Here is a 15006-nt window from a genome sequence, read left to right as displayed (position 1 = left end):
ACTAATGCCAGCATAGCCCGAGATTTCTCTTGCTCCCTGGGCAATTGGGTCACATAAAACCGCGACGGTGGTTTTCCCGAGAACTCCAGTGCGTAGCCCTCTGCAATCAGTTTGAGGACATACGGACTGGACGTCGCCTCTGCCCACTGTGGAAGGAAGGCTTGGAGCCGACCTCCCACAGCTGGGAGACCGTCACTGGGGCTTAGCAGGCTGGCTGGGGGAGCGAAATAACACCCCAGGCTTCCCGCGGCCCCTCTGGGACCGCCAGGGTCTACCACCCTGGCCTCTTTGCGCATCCTTAGGACCCTTGGCTTGGAAAAAAGGACGAAAATTTTTCTTGGGCCCCGAATCTACCTTTTTTAAAGGAAGAGCCTTCTTTCTATCCGCCGTCCTATCCAGAACGGCGTCTAGCCCTGTGCCAAACACCAAGTCTCCTTCAAAAGGTAATCCACACAGTTTCAGCTTAGAGGCTGTGTCCCCCTGCCAGGTCTTAACCCATAAGGCCCTTCTGGTTGAATTTATCAACGCCGAGGATCTGGCGGAGAGCTTCACGGATTCAGCAGAAGCATCCGCTATATAGCCTACCGCTTTCATAAGGACTGGAAAGGACTCCAAAAGCTCTCTACGAGAGGTACCAGCCTCGATGTGACCTTTAAGCTGATCCAGCCAATGTTCAAGGTTTCTAGCCACCACAGTGGATGCCATAGCTGGCTTGAGATTAATCAAGAAGGTATCCCAGGCTTTTTTGAGCAGGCTGTCTGCTCTTTTATCCAGGGGATCCTTAAGGGTACCTGTATCCTCAAAAGCTAGGTCCGTATTGCGAGAAACTTTTGAGAATGCTGCATCCAGCTTAGGCCTTTTATTCCATGCCTGCGTTGGATCTTCATCGAAAGGAAATCTCCTTTTCAGAGATTTAGAAAAGAAGGGTGCCTTCTCCGGGTCCTTCCATTCTCTTTTAATTGTTTCGGACAATACTTTATGTACCGGGAAGGTACGATGTTTTACCTCATCCAAGCCCTGGTACATCCTGTCATGCAAGGACAGCTGAGTCGCATCTTCCTTAATGTTTAGGGTAGAATGAATTGTCCTTAATAGGTCATCAACCTCCTCTAAGGACAGTTTATAGCGCGAGGAAGAAGTATCCCTTTCTTCTTCTTCCTCCACCTCTGATCCTGAAACAACATTTTCAGGTTCCTCCTCCTCGGACTCACTGTCTAACCTTCTAGATGTGGAGGGGGTACTGGCCCTGGCCTTAGATCCCTTAGTCAGACCCTTGTCCAGGAAGGAGCGAAAAGACTGGAAAGTCTGGTGCAACTCCTCCCTAAATGAAGAGAGCAACTCCCCCGTTCCCTTGACGGTGGGCTGCTCAGAGGCCGAACTAGTAGAGGCTTCCCCCCTGACAATCTCTGCAATACAAGTTTTGCATAAAGGTTTGGTCCAGTTCCCTTTAAGGGAAGCTTTACAAGTAGCACACCGCTTCTTGGAAGGAGGAGGTTCTACCACTTTAAGCTTTTCTTTAACTTTCTGAAACGACACAAAGGACAACAACGCTATGTTTAACCTTTGTGTGCCAGACCAGCAGATCACCAAGTGCACACAGCTAGTGAACAAATAAAACCAGAACCCATCACCGCTGTACCAGAAAACTACACACACCCACAGAAGTGACTAGGGTGAGTGAGGCAGGCTCCCCTCCCCCGAAGGGGCAGAAAAGAGGGACATAACAATACCCTGGTACATTGACCACCGCTGGGTCTCCTACCTGGGCCGGGCTGGTGCTTGTGGCTCCCGCCACCTCCGCTGCGTCTTCTGGCTCCATGGTCCCAGAACGCTGCGGGCGTGCGACAGCTTTTTAAATTTCCCGGGTTCCTCTCGCCGCTGCGAGACCTGGAAATAGCACCGCCGAGGCCACTCCTCCTCCTGCGTTCCAGGCGGCCGGAACCGGAAGCCGACACGCGCCGCCGGAAGTCCCGCCTCCACCCGGAAAGGACGTCACTACGCCCTCCGCTCCGGAGCCTCGTATGCCGGAAGAACGGCACCTGACCGCCCCCCCCGCAAGCTACGATGCCCGGACTAAGGGAGCGGGACCTCCAGCAGCCTCTGTCCTCACCGGACCGAAGAGGAGAAGTACCCGACCTTCACCCGCGCGTCAGGGGAGAAGTCGAGTCCGCCTCCTGGAGGATCACCTCCTAACACCTAAAACACCGGTATGCTCAAACAAAACCACCTTCCCCGCCTGGGGAGAGAACAGCACACCCCTGGTTCCCTGCAGCGCTTCCACCATGGCCGGAGGAAACACTACAACTGAGGCCACGGTGGAAGGGGGCGGAAGTTATAGCATTGACTGCAGTGTTTCCTGGGAAGTGGGTGGAGCTGCGCTCTCTCCAGGTGCTGTCCTGAAAGACGAGGTGAGAAAATACAAACTAATGCGGGCACCGCTTATATAGGAATGGTAACCTGCAATACATTGGGGTTTATTTATGAAAGGCAAATCCGCTTTGCACTGCAATTTCACTTGGAAGTGCAGTCGCTGTAGATCTGAGGAGAACATGCAAAGAAAATAAAAAACAGCATGTTTGCTTGTACATGATTGGATGATAAAATCAGAAGAGATTCCCCTTTTTTTTAGAGCTTCCCCTTAGATCTAAATCAACTGCACTTCCGAGTGCACTTGTAGTGCATTTGCCTTTTGTAAATAACCCCCATTTTGTTCTTTGTTATAGATGCACTTTAAAAGGGTCACTAAAGGAATTTTTTTTTTAGCTAAATAGCTTCCTTTACCTTACTGCAGTCCTGGTTTCATGTCCTCATTGTTCGTTTTTGCTTTGATGTTGCTGTAATTCCTCTCTGTTCTGGACACTTCCTGGTTGTCTGTTTACTGATAACCACAGTACTGGGAGATTTCTCACTGTGGTCACTAATCAAGGAGGTGTGATTACTGTGTGTCTAAAACCCCTCAGCACCAATCCAGTTTCGTTTTACAAACCATCACTGCCCTCTATTGGCTCTCTGTACATCAGAGAACCAGGAAACAGCAAAAACGAAACTAAACTGCAGGTACATTATAAGATTGGCTTTTATCTATTTTTAATCATTTTTAAAAGGAATCAGTTAACTATTATGTCTCTATACCCTGTAAACAGTCATTTAAAATGTTTCCTTTAGTGACCCTTTAAGTTCTAGTTCACACCAGATCGCAGTCCAGTGTGTTTAATTTTCTGCAGTAAAAATGCATGCACAGTGTTTTCCATGTATTCAAATGACCCTAGTTTACACTGATACAGTCAGTTCCAGTGCAGGAAAAAAATAAAAGAACATGCTGCATTTTTTTCTGCACAGAACTGTACTGGAACACAGCAAAACATATCAAAAACACACCGGAACTGCGTGCTGTATGAACTGTAAGCAAAAACTCCTTCGGAATGTATATGGAGTGCATTTTTGTGGTGTGAACTGGCCCTAAAGGCAGTGTGAAATATCACACAAAAGAGAAACAATGCCACCTGCTGGTGAAAATGATGAAAAGGTGTAGTGCTTACATGTTTAAAAGCACAAACTTCTATAAGTTTATTGCTGTAGTGCATACCTTTATACCATCATAACGTGCCACTTCTGAATCGGACTTCCTTTCCTCTTTAGCTTTTTGCTTGTCTCCTTCAGAGATCTTATTAAAGTCCTCAATAATATCTTCATCCTCTTCATCCTCCTCATCCTCCTCCTCCTCTTGATTAGGCAAGAAAGGGAAGGACTTTGTTCCCTGGTACCATGAAAAAGTAACATCCAGGTATTCCTGCACAACAAATGCAACAAAAGTTTATAAATACCTATAGAAGATACTGCCTTCATTTTTTTTTTTTCATTTAACCAATCAACATCCAGAAGGTTTTATGCCCCTTCATGACCAGGGCATTTTTAGCTATTCAGCACTGCACTACTTTAACTGGAAATTGCTCCGTCATTCAATCCTGAACACAAATGACATTTATACACTTGTTTTCACACAAATAGAGCTTTAATCACCACTGTTTTTTTATTTTATTTTTTTTATTATATAAATCAAAAAAAGACCGAAATTTAAAATAAATAAAACATTTCTACCGTTACAAAACACATCCAATAAAATCAAATTTCTTCATAAATTTAGGGCAAAATGTATATTTCTAAATGTCCTTGGTGACAAAAAAATCCCAATAAGTTTATATTAATTGGTTTGTACGAACATTATAGCGTCTACAAACTATGGTATATAAACTGGAATTTAGTGAGACTGTGATAGTGTAGCGGCTAATCTGGTGCTAACAAACACTGGCTTGGAGGGACACTCACGTCGCTAGTGACACCAATACAGTGATGAGTGATAATACAGTACAGTGCGCCTAACAAGTGTAATGTGTGCTGCTTTTACTCACAGATCTGGCTACTTTTTCTCTCTGAACTCAGAGTTGATTTTAGGGAGAAGAAACAGGCAGATCACTGCCTGTGCACAGAGTTCTGTGTGTTTGTACACACAGAACTCTGTGCTGTGATTGGCCACAGCTCATCAGCAGATGTACAGCCATAAACATCAAGTGTAACCTGCTAACATACTTGGGCACGTGACAAGCGGTTAACAATGTTGTTTTTTTTGTAACAAGTCGGTGTAAATTAAGTCAGTGTTAGGACGAAGGATGAGCTCTGGCGTGTTCGCATACAACACGTGCAGAGCCCGCCAGGAAGTGTGCACGGCGCTGTGCTAATCACAGCCAGGGAGACATTGTCCCGATGCTCGGCTGCAGGGATCGTGAAATGTCTCCCTGGCTGTTATTAGCACAGTGTCGTGCACACTTCCTGGCGGGCTCTGCACGTGTTCTATGCGAACACGCCAGAGCTCATCCTTAGTTAGGACCCTTTCACACGTGCGGTCCGTTCAGATCCGCCTGTCAGTTTTTTCAGGTGGATCTGAACGGGCGCTCCATGTGCCTCTATGGAGCGTCGGATGTCAGCGGTGACATGTCCGCTGACACCCGATCAGCCCCGATCCGATCCACTCTGCTAAAGTGTGACGGATGCAAACCCAATTTTACATCCGACTGGCGGATCGGATCGGATGAAAATGAACAGATGGTTCGTTTTCATCCAATCCCCCATAGAGGAGAGCGGAGATATAACTGGTCCGTCTCTGCACAGTGTGCAGACAGACTAGTCATCCGCCGGCTCAACGGGGATCAACGGAGCGATCCCCACTGAGCAAGCGGATGTCCAAAAACTGATCCTCTCGGGATCCGCATGTGTGAAAGGGGCCTTAAGAGGTTAACTATTTAAACACTTGTCTAGCAGTGTATTTTTTTAAATTTTCACACGTTAAAAATCGCCATGTCCATCTAAGACTACGCTGCAGGTGTGGGGTGTAGCTAGGCGTCGTTTTTTATCTCCCAATCGATGGTCTCCCTTTACCACGCTGTGGGGGAACCCTTCCCTTGGGCACTTTCGATCCATACCGGACCCACATTGTGGGATATGGTCTCTAATGAGTCCCTGATCCCCTTTCAGGACTTGGCAAGCCAGTTTGGACTTCCAACCTGGATGCTGTTCCGCTACCATCAGCTGCGACATGCCTTCCGGGCCCAATTTCCGATGCCTCCCAGCCTCAAGGCGGATGCTGTTGAGGACTTGTTAGCTCAAGGCTCTCTAGTTAAACCCCTGTCTACCTTGTACCTAACGATTATTTAGAAAAACTCCCCAAAGATGGAGTCACTATGGAGAAAGTGGGAGGGAGATATCCCGTCCCTGGACAGGGAGTCATGGGAGGAATGTTTCGAAGACCGCTACAAATTGGCGATTTCCTCTAGGGATAAATTAATACAGGCCAAGTTCTTGCATAGGGTGTACTTCACGCCTCAGAGACTGCATGGGATCTATCCGCAACGTTCCCCGAACTGCCCACGATGTTGTTCTCCTGATGGTACATATATCCATATGTTCTTGGCTTGTCCCAAACTCTCAGACTATTGGTCTGCCATTTTTTAGTTTATTAATGTCTGTCTCCGCCTAGATATCCCGGTTTCTGCTGAACTAGCTTTACTAGGAATACAGGATGATGGCCAGAGACCTCGGTATACCAAACTGCTGTTGTCACTGCTGTTTTTTTATGCCAAAAAAAGGGATTTTTAATACAGCTTACCTGTAAAATCCTTTTCTTGGAGTACATCACGGGACACAGAGCAGCATATTCATTACTATGTGGGTTATATGGAGTACCTTCAGGTGATGGACACTGGCAATCTCAAACAGGAAGTGCCCCTCCCTATATAACCCCCTCCCATAGGAGGAGTACCTCAGTTTTGTAGCAAGCAGTATGCCTCCCAAAATGGTCCCCACAAGAGGGGTGGGAGCTCTGTGTCCCGTGATGTACTCCAAGAAAAGGATTTTACAGGTAAGCTGTATTAAAAATCCCTTTTTCTTTCTCGTACATCACGGGACACAGAGCAGCATATTCATTACTATGTGGGATGTCCTAAAGCAATGCTTTACTGAGGGGAGGGAGAAATCTTCCCAAGACACAAGGATTTAATTCAGAGATACTCTCAAATAATAATAAATCCAACTTAGTTGAGAAAATTAAATTTAAACTTAAATTTTAACTCAAGGGTGTCCCCGATTCTGAGGGTCTTAAATCGCAGCCCGCAGCACTGCCTGCCCAAAGGCTGTATCTGTATTCCTTCTTACGTCCAACTGGTAAAATTTTGTAAACGTGTGGACTGAAGACCAGGTTGCCGCCTTGCATACTTGAGCCATAGAGATCTGATGGTGTGCTGCCCAGGAGGCGCCCATGGCCCTGGTAGAATGGGCCTTTACTGACAACGGAGGAGGCAACCTCTTCAAGCCGTAGGCCTGAATAATTAACTGTTTAATCCATCTCGAAATGGTGGATTTTGCAGCTGCCTGCCCCTTCTTGGGCCCATCTGGCAAAATGAATAACACATCTGTTTTCCGAATCTTCTCTGTAGCTTTAAGATAGGCCTTCATGGCCCTGACAATATCCAAGGTATGCAGCAACCCTTCCTTTCTGGAAGTGGGCTTTGGAAAAAAGGATGGTAATACCAAATCCTGGTTCAGGTGAAAACTGGATATAACCTTTGGTAAAAAGGAAGGATGAGGACGGAGAACCACCTTGTCCTTATGCAGAATAAGATATGGCTCCTTACAAGATAAGGCTGCCAACTCTGACACTCTTCTAGCGGAAACTATGGCGACCAGAAATACCAACTTCCTTGTTAGTAAAACCAAAGGAACTTCAGCCAACGGCTCAAAGGGTTGTTTCTGTAGAGTTGACAGAACAAGATTCAAGTCCCACGGACAAAGTGGTGACTTAACCGGAGGATTAATACGCAAGACCCCCTGAATGAAGGTCTTAACCAGCGAGTGGGTGGCCAGCGGCCTCTGAAACCATACTGACAAAGCTGAAATCTGTCCCTTGATTGTGCTTAATGCCAATCCTTTATCCACTCCTAGCTGGAGAAAACGTAATACTCTATCAATGGTATATTTGCGGGAAAGCCATTTCTTGGACTCGCACCAGCCTACATAGGCCCTCCAAACCCTGTAATAAATTACTCTGGAGACTGGCTTTCTAGCCTTAATCAGGGTAGAGATTACTTGTCTAGATAGACCTCTACCCCTAAGAATCAGGGATTCAGCCGCCAGGCCGTCAAATTTAGACGCCGTAATGCAGGGTGGAGGATCGGGCCTTGTGAGAGTAGGTCTGGTCGTAGAGGCAGCGTCCAAGGGTCTCCCACTGACATCTTTAGGATTAGTGAGTACCATGCCCTTCTGGGCCATGCTGGAGCTATCCGAATGACTGGCTTGTGCTCCACCCTGATCCTGCGCAACAGGCGGGGTAGTAACTGGAGCGGAGGGAAGGCATATAGAAGATTGAACTGATGCCAAGGGTAAACTAACGCATCGGTCCCGCAGGCCATAGGGTCCCGAGTCCGGGACATGAACCTGTCTAGTTTCTTGTTGAGCCTTGATGCCATGATATCCACGTCCGGCATTCCCCACTTCTGGCAAATTATCTGAAATATTTGCGGATGCAGAGACCATTCCCCTGGCGACAGAGTCTGACGACTCAAGAAGTCCGCCTGCAGGTTGTCCACCCCGGGAATGAATATTGCCGATATGCAGGGCACATGATTCTCTGCCCATAGGAAAATTAAGCTCACTTCTCTCTGAGCTGCTTGACTCTTGGTTCCCCCTTGGTGATTTATATATGCCACAGCCGTGGCATTGTCTGACTGTATCTTCACCGGGAACCCCTGTAATTTGGAGGTCCAAGCCCTGAGGGCTAGCCGAGCAGCTCTGAGCTCCAAGATATTGATGGGCAATTGACTCTCCTCCTGTGCCCACGTACCTTGGTGAGTGCACCCATCCAAGATCGCTCCCCAGCCCTTCAGGCTGGCATCTGTGGTCACTATCTTCCATGTCACGGGGCTGAAAGATTTTCCCTTCAGTAGATTCTGAGGGTCTAACCACCAACACAGACTCTGCCGGACTCTTGATGAGAGTGGCAACGGAAATTCCAAGGCCTGTGGCCTCTTGCTCCATGCTGACAGAATGGCTGCCTGCAGGACACGAGTGTGACTTTGAGCGTATGGCACCGCTTCGAAGGTGGCCACTAGCTTGCCTAGTAATCGCATGCATAGGCGAATCGTTGGTTCTCTCTTGCTTAGAACCAGATGTATCAATTCTTTGATAGCCTCGACCTTTATTCGAGGCAGGAACACCCTTTGTTGTTCCGTGTCTAATGACATGCCGAGATATTCCAACCTTTTTGTGGGTTGGAAAGCTGATTTTTCTCGGTTTAGGACCCAACCGAACCTCTCTAGGTATCGAACCGTGAGAGCCACTGCTCGCTCCAGGCCAGGAGATGAATGATCTATGATTAGAAGGTCGTCCAGGTATGCTAGGACAATGATCCCCTGGATTCTTAGGTTGGCTAGAATTGGAGCTAGGACCTTGGTGAATACTCGAGGAGCCGTAGCCAACCCGAAAGGGAGTGCCACAAATTGAAAATGACGCCGAGCCACTGTGAAGCGTAGAAACCTTTGATGTGGCTGAAAAATTGGCACATGAAGGTAAGCATCCTTTATGTCTATGGAGGCCAGAAAGTCGTCTTTCTGAAGTGCGGCGGCTGCCGATCGCACGGATTCCATCCGGAACGAGCGTACTTTTAAGTACGCATTTAATCCCTTTAAGTCCAAGATTGGCCTGACATCGCCGTTGGGCTTTGGGATGATGAACAGATTGGAGTAGAACCCTAGCCCCTGTTCCTGGGCTGGTACCTCTACTATCACGCCTTGGTAAAGCAAATGATTTAATGCCGCCATTAAGGCGGCCTTCTTTGTCGGCTCGACTGGCACTCTCGACTCCTGATAATGAGGTGGAGGGATTCTTAGAAATTCTAATTTGTAGCCTGTGGCCACGGAAGACCGGACCCACTTGTCGGGAATGTCGGTCTCCCAAATTTCTGAAAAAAGACGCAGCCTTCCCCCCACCTTCGTGGGTGGGGGCGTCCCTTCATGAGGCAGACTTAGGGGCTGTCTTTGCTGGTTTACGATACCACTGCTTCTTGCCTCCAAAGGCTTGTCCTGGTGGCTTATTGTTAAAGTATGATCTCGCAGGAGGCCGTCGATACTGCCTGGAATTGGCGGGCCCCTGAGCAGGGGGAAGCTGCCGTTTGAACGCAGGTCCCCGGACCTTCTTTTTTACTGGTAGAAGTGTACTTTTGCCACTTGAAATAGTCTGAATGTATTTATCCAGATCTTCTCCGAAGAGTCGTTCTCCATGGAAGGGAAACCCTGCCAGGAGCTTTTTGCATGGGGGCTCAGCCTCCCAGTTCTTTAACCATAAGAGCCTTCTCATATGTACTAAAAATAGTGACAGACGAGACGCTTGCTGGATGGAATCCCTTATAGCATCCACCGCGAAGCACATGGCTCTAGGAATATCAGATAATTCTTCCGCCTGTTGGGCCGGAATAACCTTAAGCATTTGTCTTGTCTGGTCTGTTAGTGCCTGACAAACTCCAATAGCAGCCACCGCTGGCTGTATTACTGCACCCGCCGTAGTAAAGGATGCTTTTAAAAGCGTCTCCAAACGCTTATCAACCGGTTCTTTAAACACCTGTATGTTTTCTACCGGGCAAGTCAAGGACTTATTTACACAGGAGATGGCGGCATCCACCACTGGGAGAGTCCACTTTTTGGCAAATTTTTCTTCCATAGGATAGACGACGGAAAATTTTTTAGGTGGTAAAAAGATTCTGTCTGGTCGTGCCCAATCCTGGAAGATTACTTCCTCTAAAAGAGGATGGACTGGAAAAACAGCGCTACTGCGAGGCGTTTTTAAAGAGCCTAAAGATGATACGGCCGGACCCTGAGGTTCCGGCAAAGGCAAATTAAACGCCAAGTGGACCATGTCTGTCAGAGAATGAACCCAGAAGCTTTCCGCTTGGGAGGCCGAGCAAGGCTCTTCATTAGCCGACCCCTCAACCTCTGAACCAATTTGGTCCCGGTCCAAATGATCCTCCTGCAACTCAAATCCCCCCGGGGAGAGAACCTCAGCATCTGAGGGTCCACACTCAGGCGACGGAGCCTAGTCCGCTTTTTACCCGGTGTAGATTTGGCTATCATAGCCGCCAATCTTTTCTCTAGCCCCTCCAAGGAGGTGGCTAGCATACTCTCTGTGATAAACACAGGGTTGGGTGGATCTGATGTAGCCTCAGCACCAGATCTCCCTAATGGCTTAACCAAGGTGCCCAATGGTGTAATAACCTGTGGGGAAAGTACCGGCATAGGCCGATCTGAACCGTCAGAATCTGAGGGGGGGCCCCTTTCTTTTGTACCCCCTGATCCTGAACCTTTGGAAGCCATGGTACAATACCGAGGTACCCCTGCTTACAACCCTTGATGGTTGTAGCTAGGAGAAAGAAATAGTACGGTTTTAGGGAACGGTATTAATAATTAACGTCCAAAAACCAAAACGGGAAGACCAGTATGTTTCCTATATTTTTTTTTTTTTTTTTTTTTTTATGAAAACATGCTGTCTTCCCTCAAAAAATTGCAAGTATCCATCTGCTGTATAAGGAATTTTTTAGGCTAGTAACCACACAGCTAGTTCTGTTCACCAGAACTGCAATACTTCCTTGCGCCACTGGGTGCCCTCAGCCGCACTGCAGCCGCTCTGCGTCCTCCTCCTTCAAGCTCAGCAAGCAACTGAGCTACACAGCATAGAGGAAGGGCCGCCCCTTCCTTTTATGAGACTAGATGTCCCGCCCCTCTTTCTCCACAACGGCGCGAATCATCACCCTGCGCCTATATTACAGGGCGCGCGCCCGCGCGCGCGCCCGTGTTGCGGAGGATGGGGCCACGCCGGAAGCGTCTGACATGCTGGAGGAGGACACCGCACGGCACCCAGACAGGTAAGGCCTCAGGTGAGTCACTGACCCCCCAGTCCTGGGAAAGCATAGCTAACACACAGCTCCTTTCCCAACCCAGCGCCCAGCAGACAATTTACAATGCAACACATATCTTTAGGAAGATCACACATGGGAGCCCATACATAGACCATCCTGTCTCTTTGATAGACATAGTGGCCCAAAAACTGCCAATGCAAGAGCATACTCAGGCACATCCCCCAAAGATCTCCCTAGAGAGCCTGCCGACGAACCAAGTCCCGCAGGCCCCCCCTTTCTTACCTGCTCCATGCCGCAGGACTTTGCATAGCAAGCGGTCCAATCTTCCCCCATCTCCGTGGGTGGCGTACTAGACCTTCAGGCCCTGGGGTCCTAAAAGGAACCCACTGTCCTGGGCCCATATAGCACCCTGGCAAACAGGTTACCTTAGGTACCGCAGAGGTTCTAAGTCCTGGGCCCAGGGTCCAGCTCTCTAAAAAGAGAAGCATTATGGGCAAAACCCCACGGTTTGGGGCCCGGGTACTGTCCACTTTGGCTCTGAGGCACCTTGGACAGATCCGGTTAGCCTGCCTTGATCCCAAGGATGTAGGAGACAAGCTATTCCATGACCAACACCTAAGACACTGGCGAAAAAACTGAGGTACTCCTCCTATGGGAGGGGGTTATATAGGGAGGGGCACTTCCTGTTTGAGATTGCCAGTGTCCATCACCTGAAGGTACTCCATATAACCCACATAGTAATGAATATGCTGCTCTGTGTCCCGTGATGTACGAGAAAGAAAGGTGATTTTGTTCAAATGGACTTCCAGGGCTCCTCCTACGGTGGGGGCTTGGATAGACTCAGTTAATGCTGTATTGCCTCTGTACAAATTGACGTACATGAATAGAGGGTGCCCTATGAAGTATGAGCGTGTGTGGGGACCCTACACACTGACTGACCCTACTGAGCTCCAAGCCTATAATTGTATTCCTTTGATTTGGCTGTGGGCTTTCCCCTCCCCCCCTTTTAGTGGGAGGGGCTGAGAACTCCTGCTGACATCAGGCGGGGAGGAGGGAAGGAGAAAGAAAAGAGCCAAGCGGTCACGTGAGCGCCGGGAGTAGCTCCGATATAAGGTAGAAAACAGCATATTTTGTACAGCACAGACACTGGGACACATATCGTTATTTAACAGAGGGGATGGCATGCTTATACTATAGTTCTGACAGAAGCATGAAGGGAGGGCTGAGTAGTGGACAGAGTTGACAGGCAGGGAGGGAAGGGGGGAAGAGGATGGGAAAGAGGATGGGGGAGAGCAGAGAGGAGAGCTGCGGATGACGAAGGCATGTAAACTAACCACAGTTTATAGGGGGGAGGGCAGAATCAGGCAGCATAAGCCAGATATTTCAGGTGATACAGGGGGCCAAATTGCAAAGCACAAGCACTGTGCTGTATAACATGCTTTAAGGAAAAAGGATCAATTTTTTATTTTTTTTTAGGGTAACAAACGCTTTAAGTGTTGCACTTATTATATTTTTCAACTATTTATGTATTAAAATTAAGCCAAAATGAAAAAAGCAAAATAAAAGTACCGTTGGTTCTGATTGTAGCTAAATCTATAATGGTATAATGAAGTAGGTTAGACCTTACTCGTTGGCAGTCCAACACAGATGCTTGCCTGGTTTATGACCTCAAAAAGCCAATGGTATTTAAAGCATGAAACATTCACACAGTTTTCTTCTTTATGTTTTGCAAACATAACTAAAAATGTAAAAAAAATATATATATTATACCTCATCATCTGGGGACACCAGCAAAGCATGAAAAGCGCCAACTGATGCAGAAATGACATTGTCTATGTTATCATCTATAGAGAAACGCAGTAGGAAGAGGAATCCGGCATCCAGGAGCAAACGAAGCACACTTCCCTTTAGGGCAGAAGAAAACTCCCCTTGCTTAGCCTAGAAGACAGCAGACGAGAGCACAGATTGATCAGTAATCAACAATTCCTGTTCTTTCCAGTGATATCAAAGCAGGAATCAAACATTTCTCTTTGCCCTATTGTGTAAAAAGCCACTACAATAAAATAGTACAAATATTAAAGTGGTTGTAAAGACAGAAGATTTTTTATCTCAATGCATTCTATACCAATACTTAACTGAGGTCCATCCAGATCCAGCGATGTTGCACGAGAAACTTGGCTGTCCGGGACTCCCCTCCTCATTGGCTGAAACAGCAATGTGGTGCCATTGGCGCCCGCTGCTGTCCATCAAAGTCAGTGAGCTAATGAGATAGAGAGGGGGCAGGGCCGGGATGTGGCTCGGTGTCTGAATGGACACAAAGAGCTGCAGCTCGGCTCGGGTGCCCCCATAGCAAGCCGCTTGCTGTGGGGGGCACACAACAGGAGGGAGGGGCCAGGAGCACCACCAGCAAGGGACCTGTGAAGGGAAGGATCTGGGCTGCTCTGTGCCAAACCACTGCACAGAGCAGGTAGGTATAACATGTTTGTTATTTTTAACGGAAAAAAAAAAAAAAAAACAAGACTTTAGTATCACTTTACAGTAGAACCCTGGTCTAAGAAAAATAAAAACAGACAGCCCAGTATCTAATGAACACATTACATGTTAAATATACACTTTATACAAATAATAAATATAGTAATATGTCAGTTCATAAAAATATTAAAAGTAAATTTCCCTTACCTTCTTTACAATACGGCCAAGAACTTGCAATGATAAAGTCCTCTGCTGAATGAATTGGCTGCGAGAAAGATGGAAGAGTTCCTGAAGGGAATAACCAGCTCTCTTCAGGGGAAAAAAAAAACAAGGAAAAAATAAATCACAAAGCAAACTTGTTATGGAGGGGGAAGTTAGTGGGTAATGCTTGTGTGTATTCTCTATAGCAGGGGGTCTCCAGACTTTCTAAACAAAGGGCCAGTTTACTATATTTCAGACTTTAGAGGGGCCGGACTGCGGGTCAGTGGGAGTAGAAATAGTCCTGGTATCAGTGGAAGTAAACAATGTCCCATCTTTGTTTTTGGGTGAGGAATACTGCTCCATCATTGGTGTCAGTGGAAGGAACAGTGCCCCTGCATTGGTGTCGGTAGAAGAAATAGTGCCCCATTGCTGGTGTCAGTGGGAGAAATAATGCCCCATCGCTGGTGTCAGTGGGAGAAATAATGCCCCATCGCTGGTGTCAGTGGGAGAAATAATGCCCCATCGTTGGTGTCAGTGGGAGAAATAATGCCCCATCGTTGGTGTCAGTGGGAGAAATAATGCCCCATCGTTGGTGTCAGTGGGAGGATCAATGCCCCATCGTTGGTGTCAGTGGGAGGATCAATGCCCCATCGCTGATGTCGTAGAAGGAACTGTGCCCAGTCACTGGAGCCCGTGTGAGGAATAGCACCCCAAGAGCCAGATAAAGGCAAGCAAAGGGCCGCAGTTTGGATGACCATTACTCTATAGAAATTATGTGACCGCCAGACTATTCAATGAGTCCTGACACCAATCACTAACTTGGAACAAGTATGCAGCCAATAGGTGGCAGGACTCAAAAAAGATGTTCCTCCCCTACGAGC

General features: G+C 47.6%; 1 protein-coding gene across 1 annotated transcript in view; it reads right to left on the bottom strand.

The window, feature by feature from the left end:
* Positions 1 to 15006, bottom strand: part of RPAP1 (RNA polymerase II associated protein 1) — a 91723-nt gene that overhangs the window by 37195 nt on the left and 39522 nt on the right. The window contains exons 10-12 of the mRNA XM_040332584.1: positions 14132 to 14233; positions 13223 to 13390; positions 3587 to 3790 (exon numbers count right to left, since the gene is read on the bottom strand). Of these exons, the coding sequence (XP_040188518.1) occupies positions 3587 to 3790; positions 13223 to 13390; positions 14132 to 14233 (474 nt within the window). The remainder of the gene's footprint in view (positions 1 to 3586; positions 3791 to 13222; positions 13391 to 14131; positions 14234 to 15006) is intronic.

The sequence above is a fragment of the Rana temporaria genome, chromosome 13, assembly GCF_905171775.1.
Source record: "Rana temporaria chromosome 13, aRanTem1.1, whole genome shotgun sequence".
Classification (NCBI taxonomy): Eukaryota; Metazoa; Chordata; class Amphibia; order Anura; family Ranidae; genus Rana; species Rana temporaria.
The sequence above is the reverse complement of the archived record's forward strand: the minus strand, read 5'-3'. Positions and strand labels throughout refer to the sequence as shown.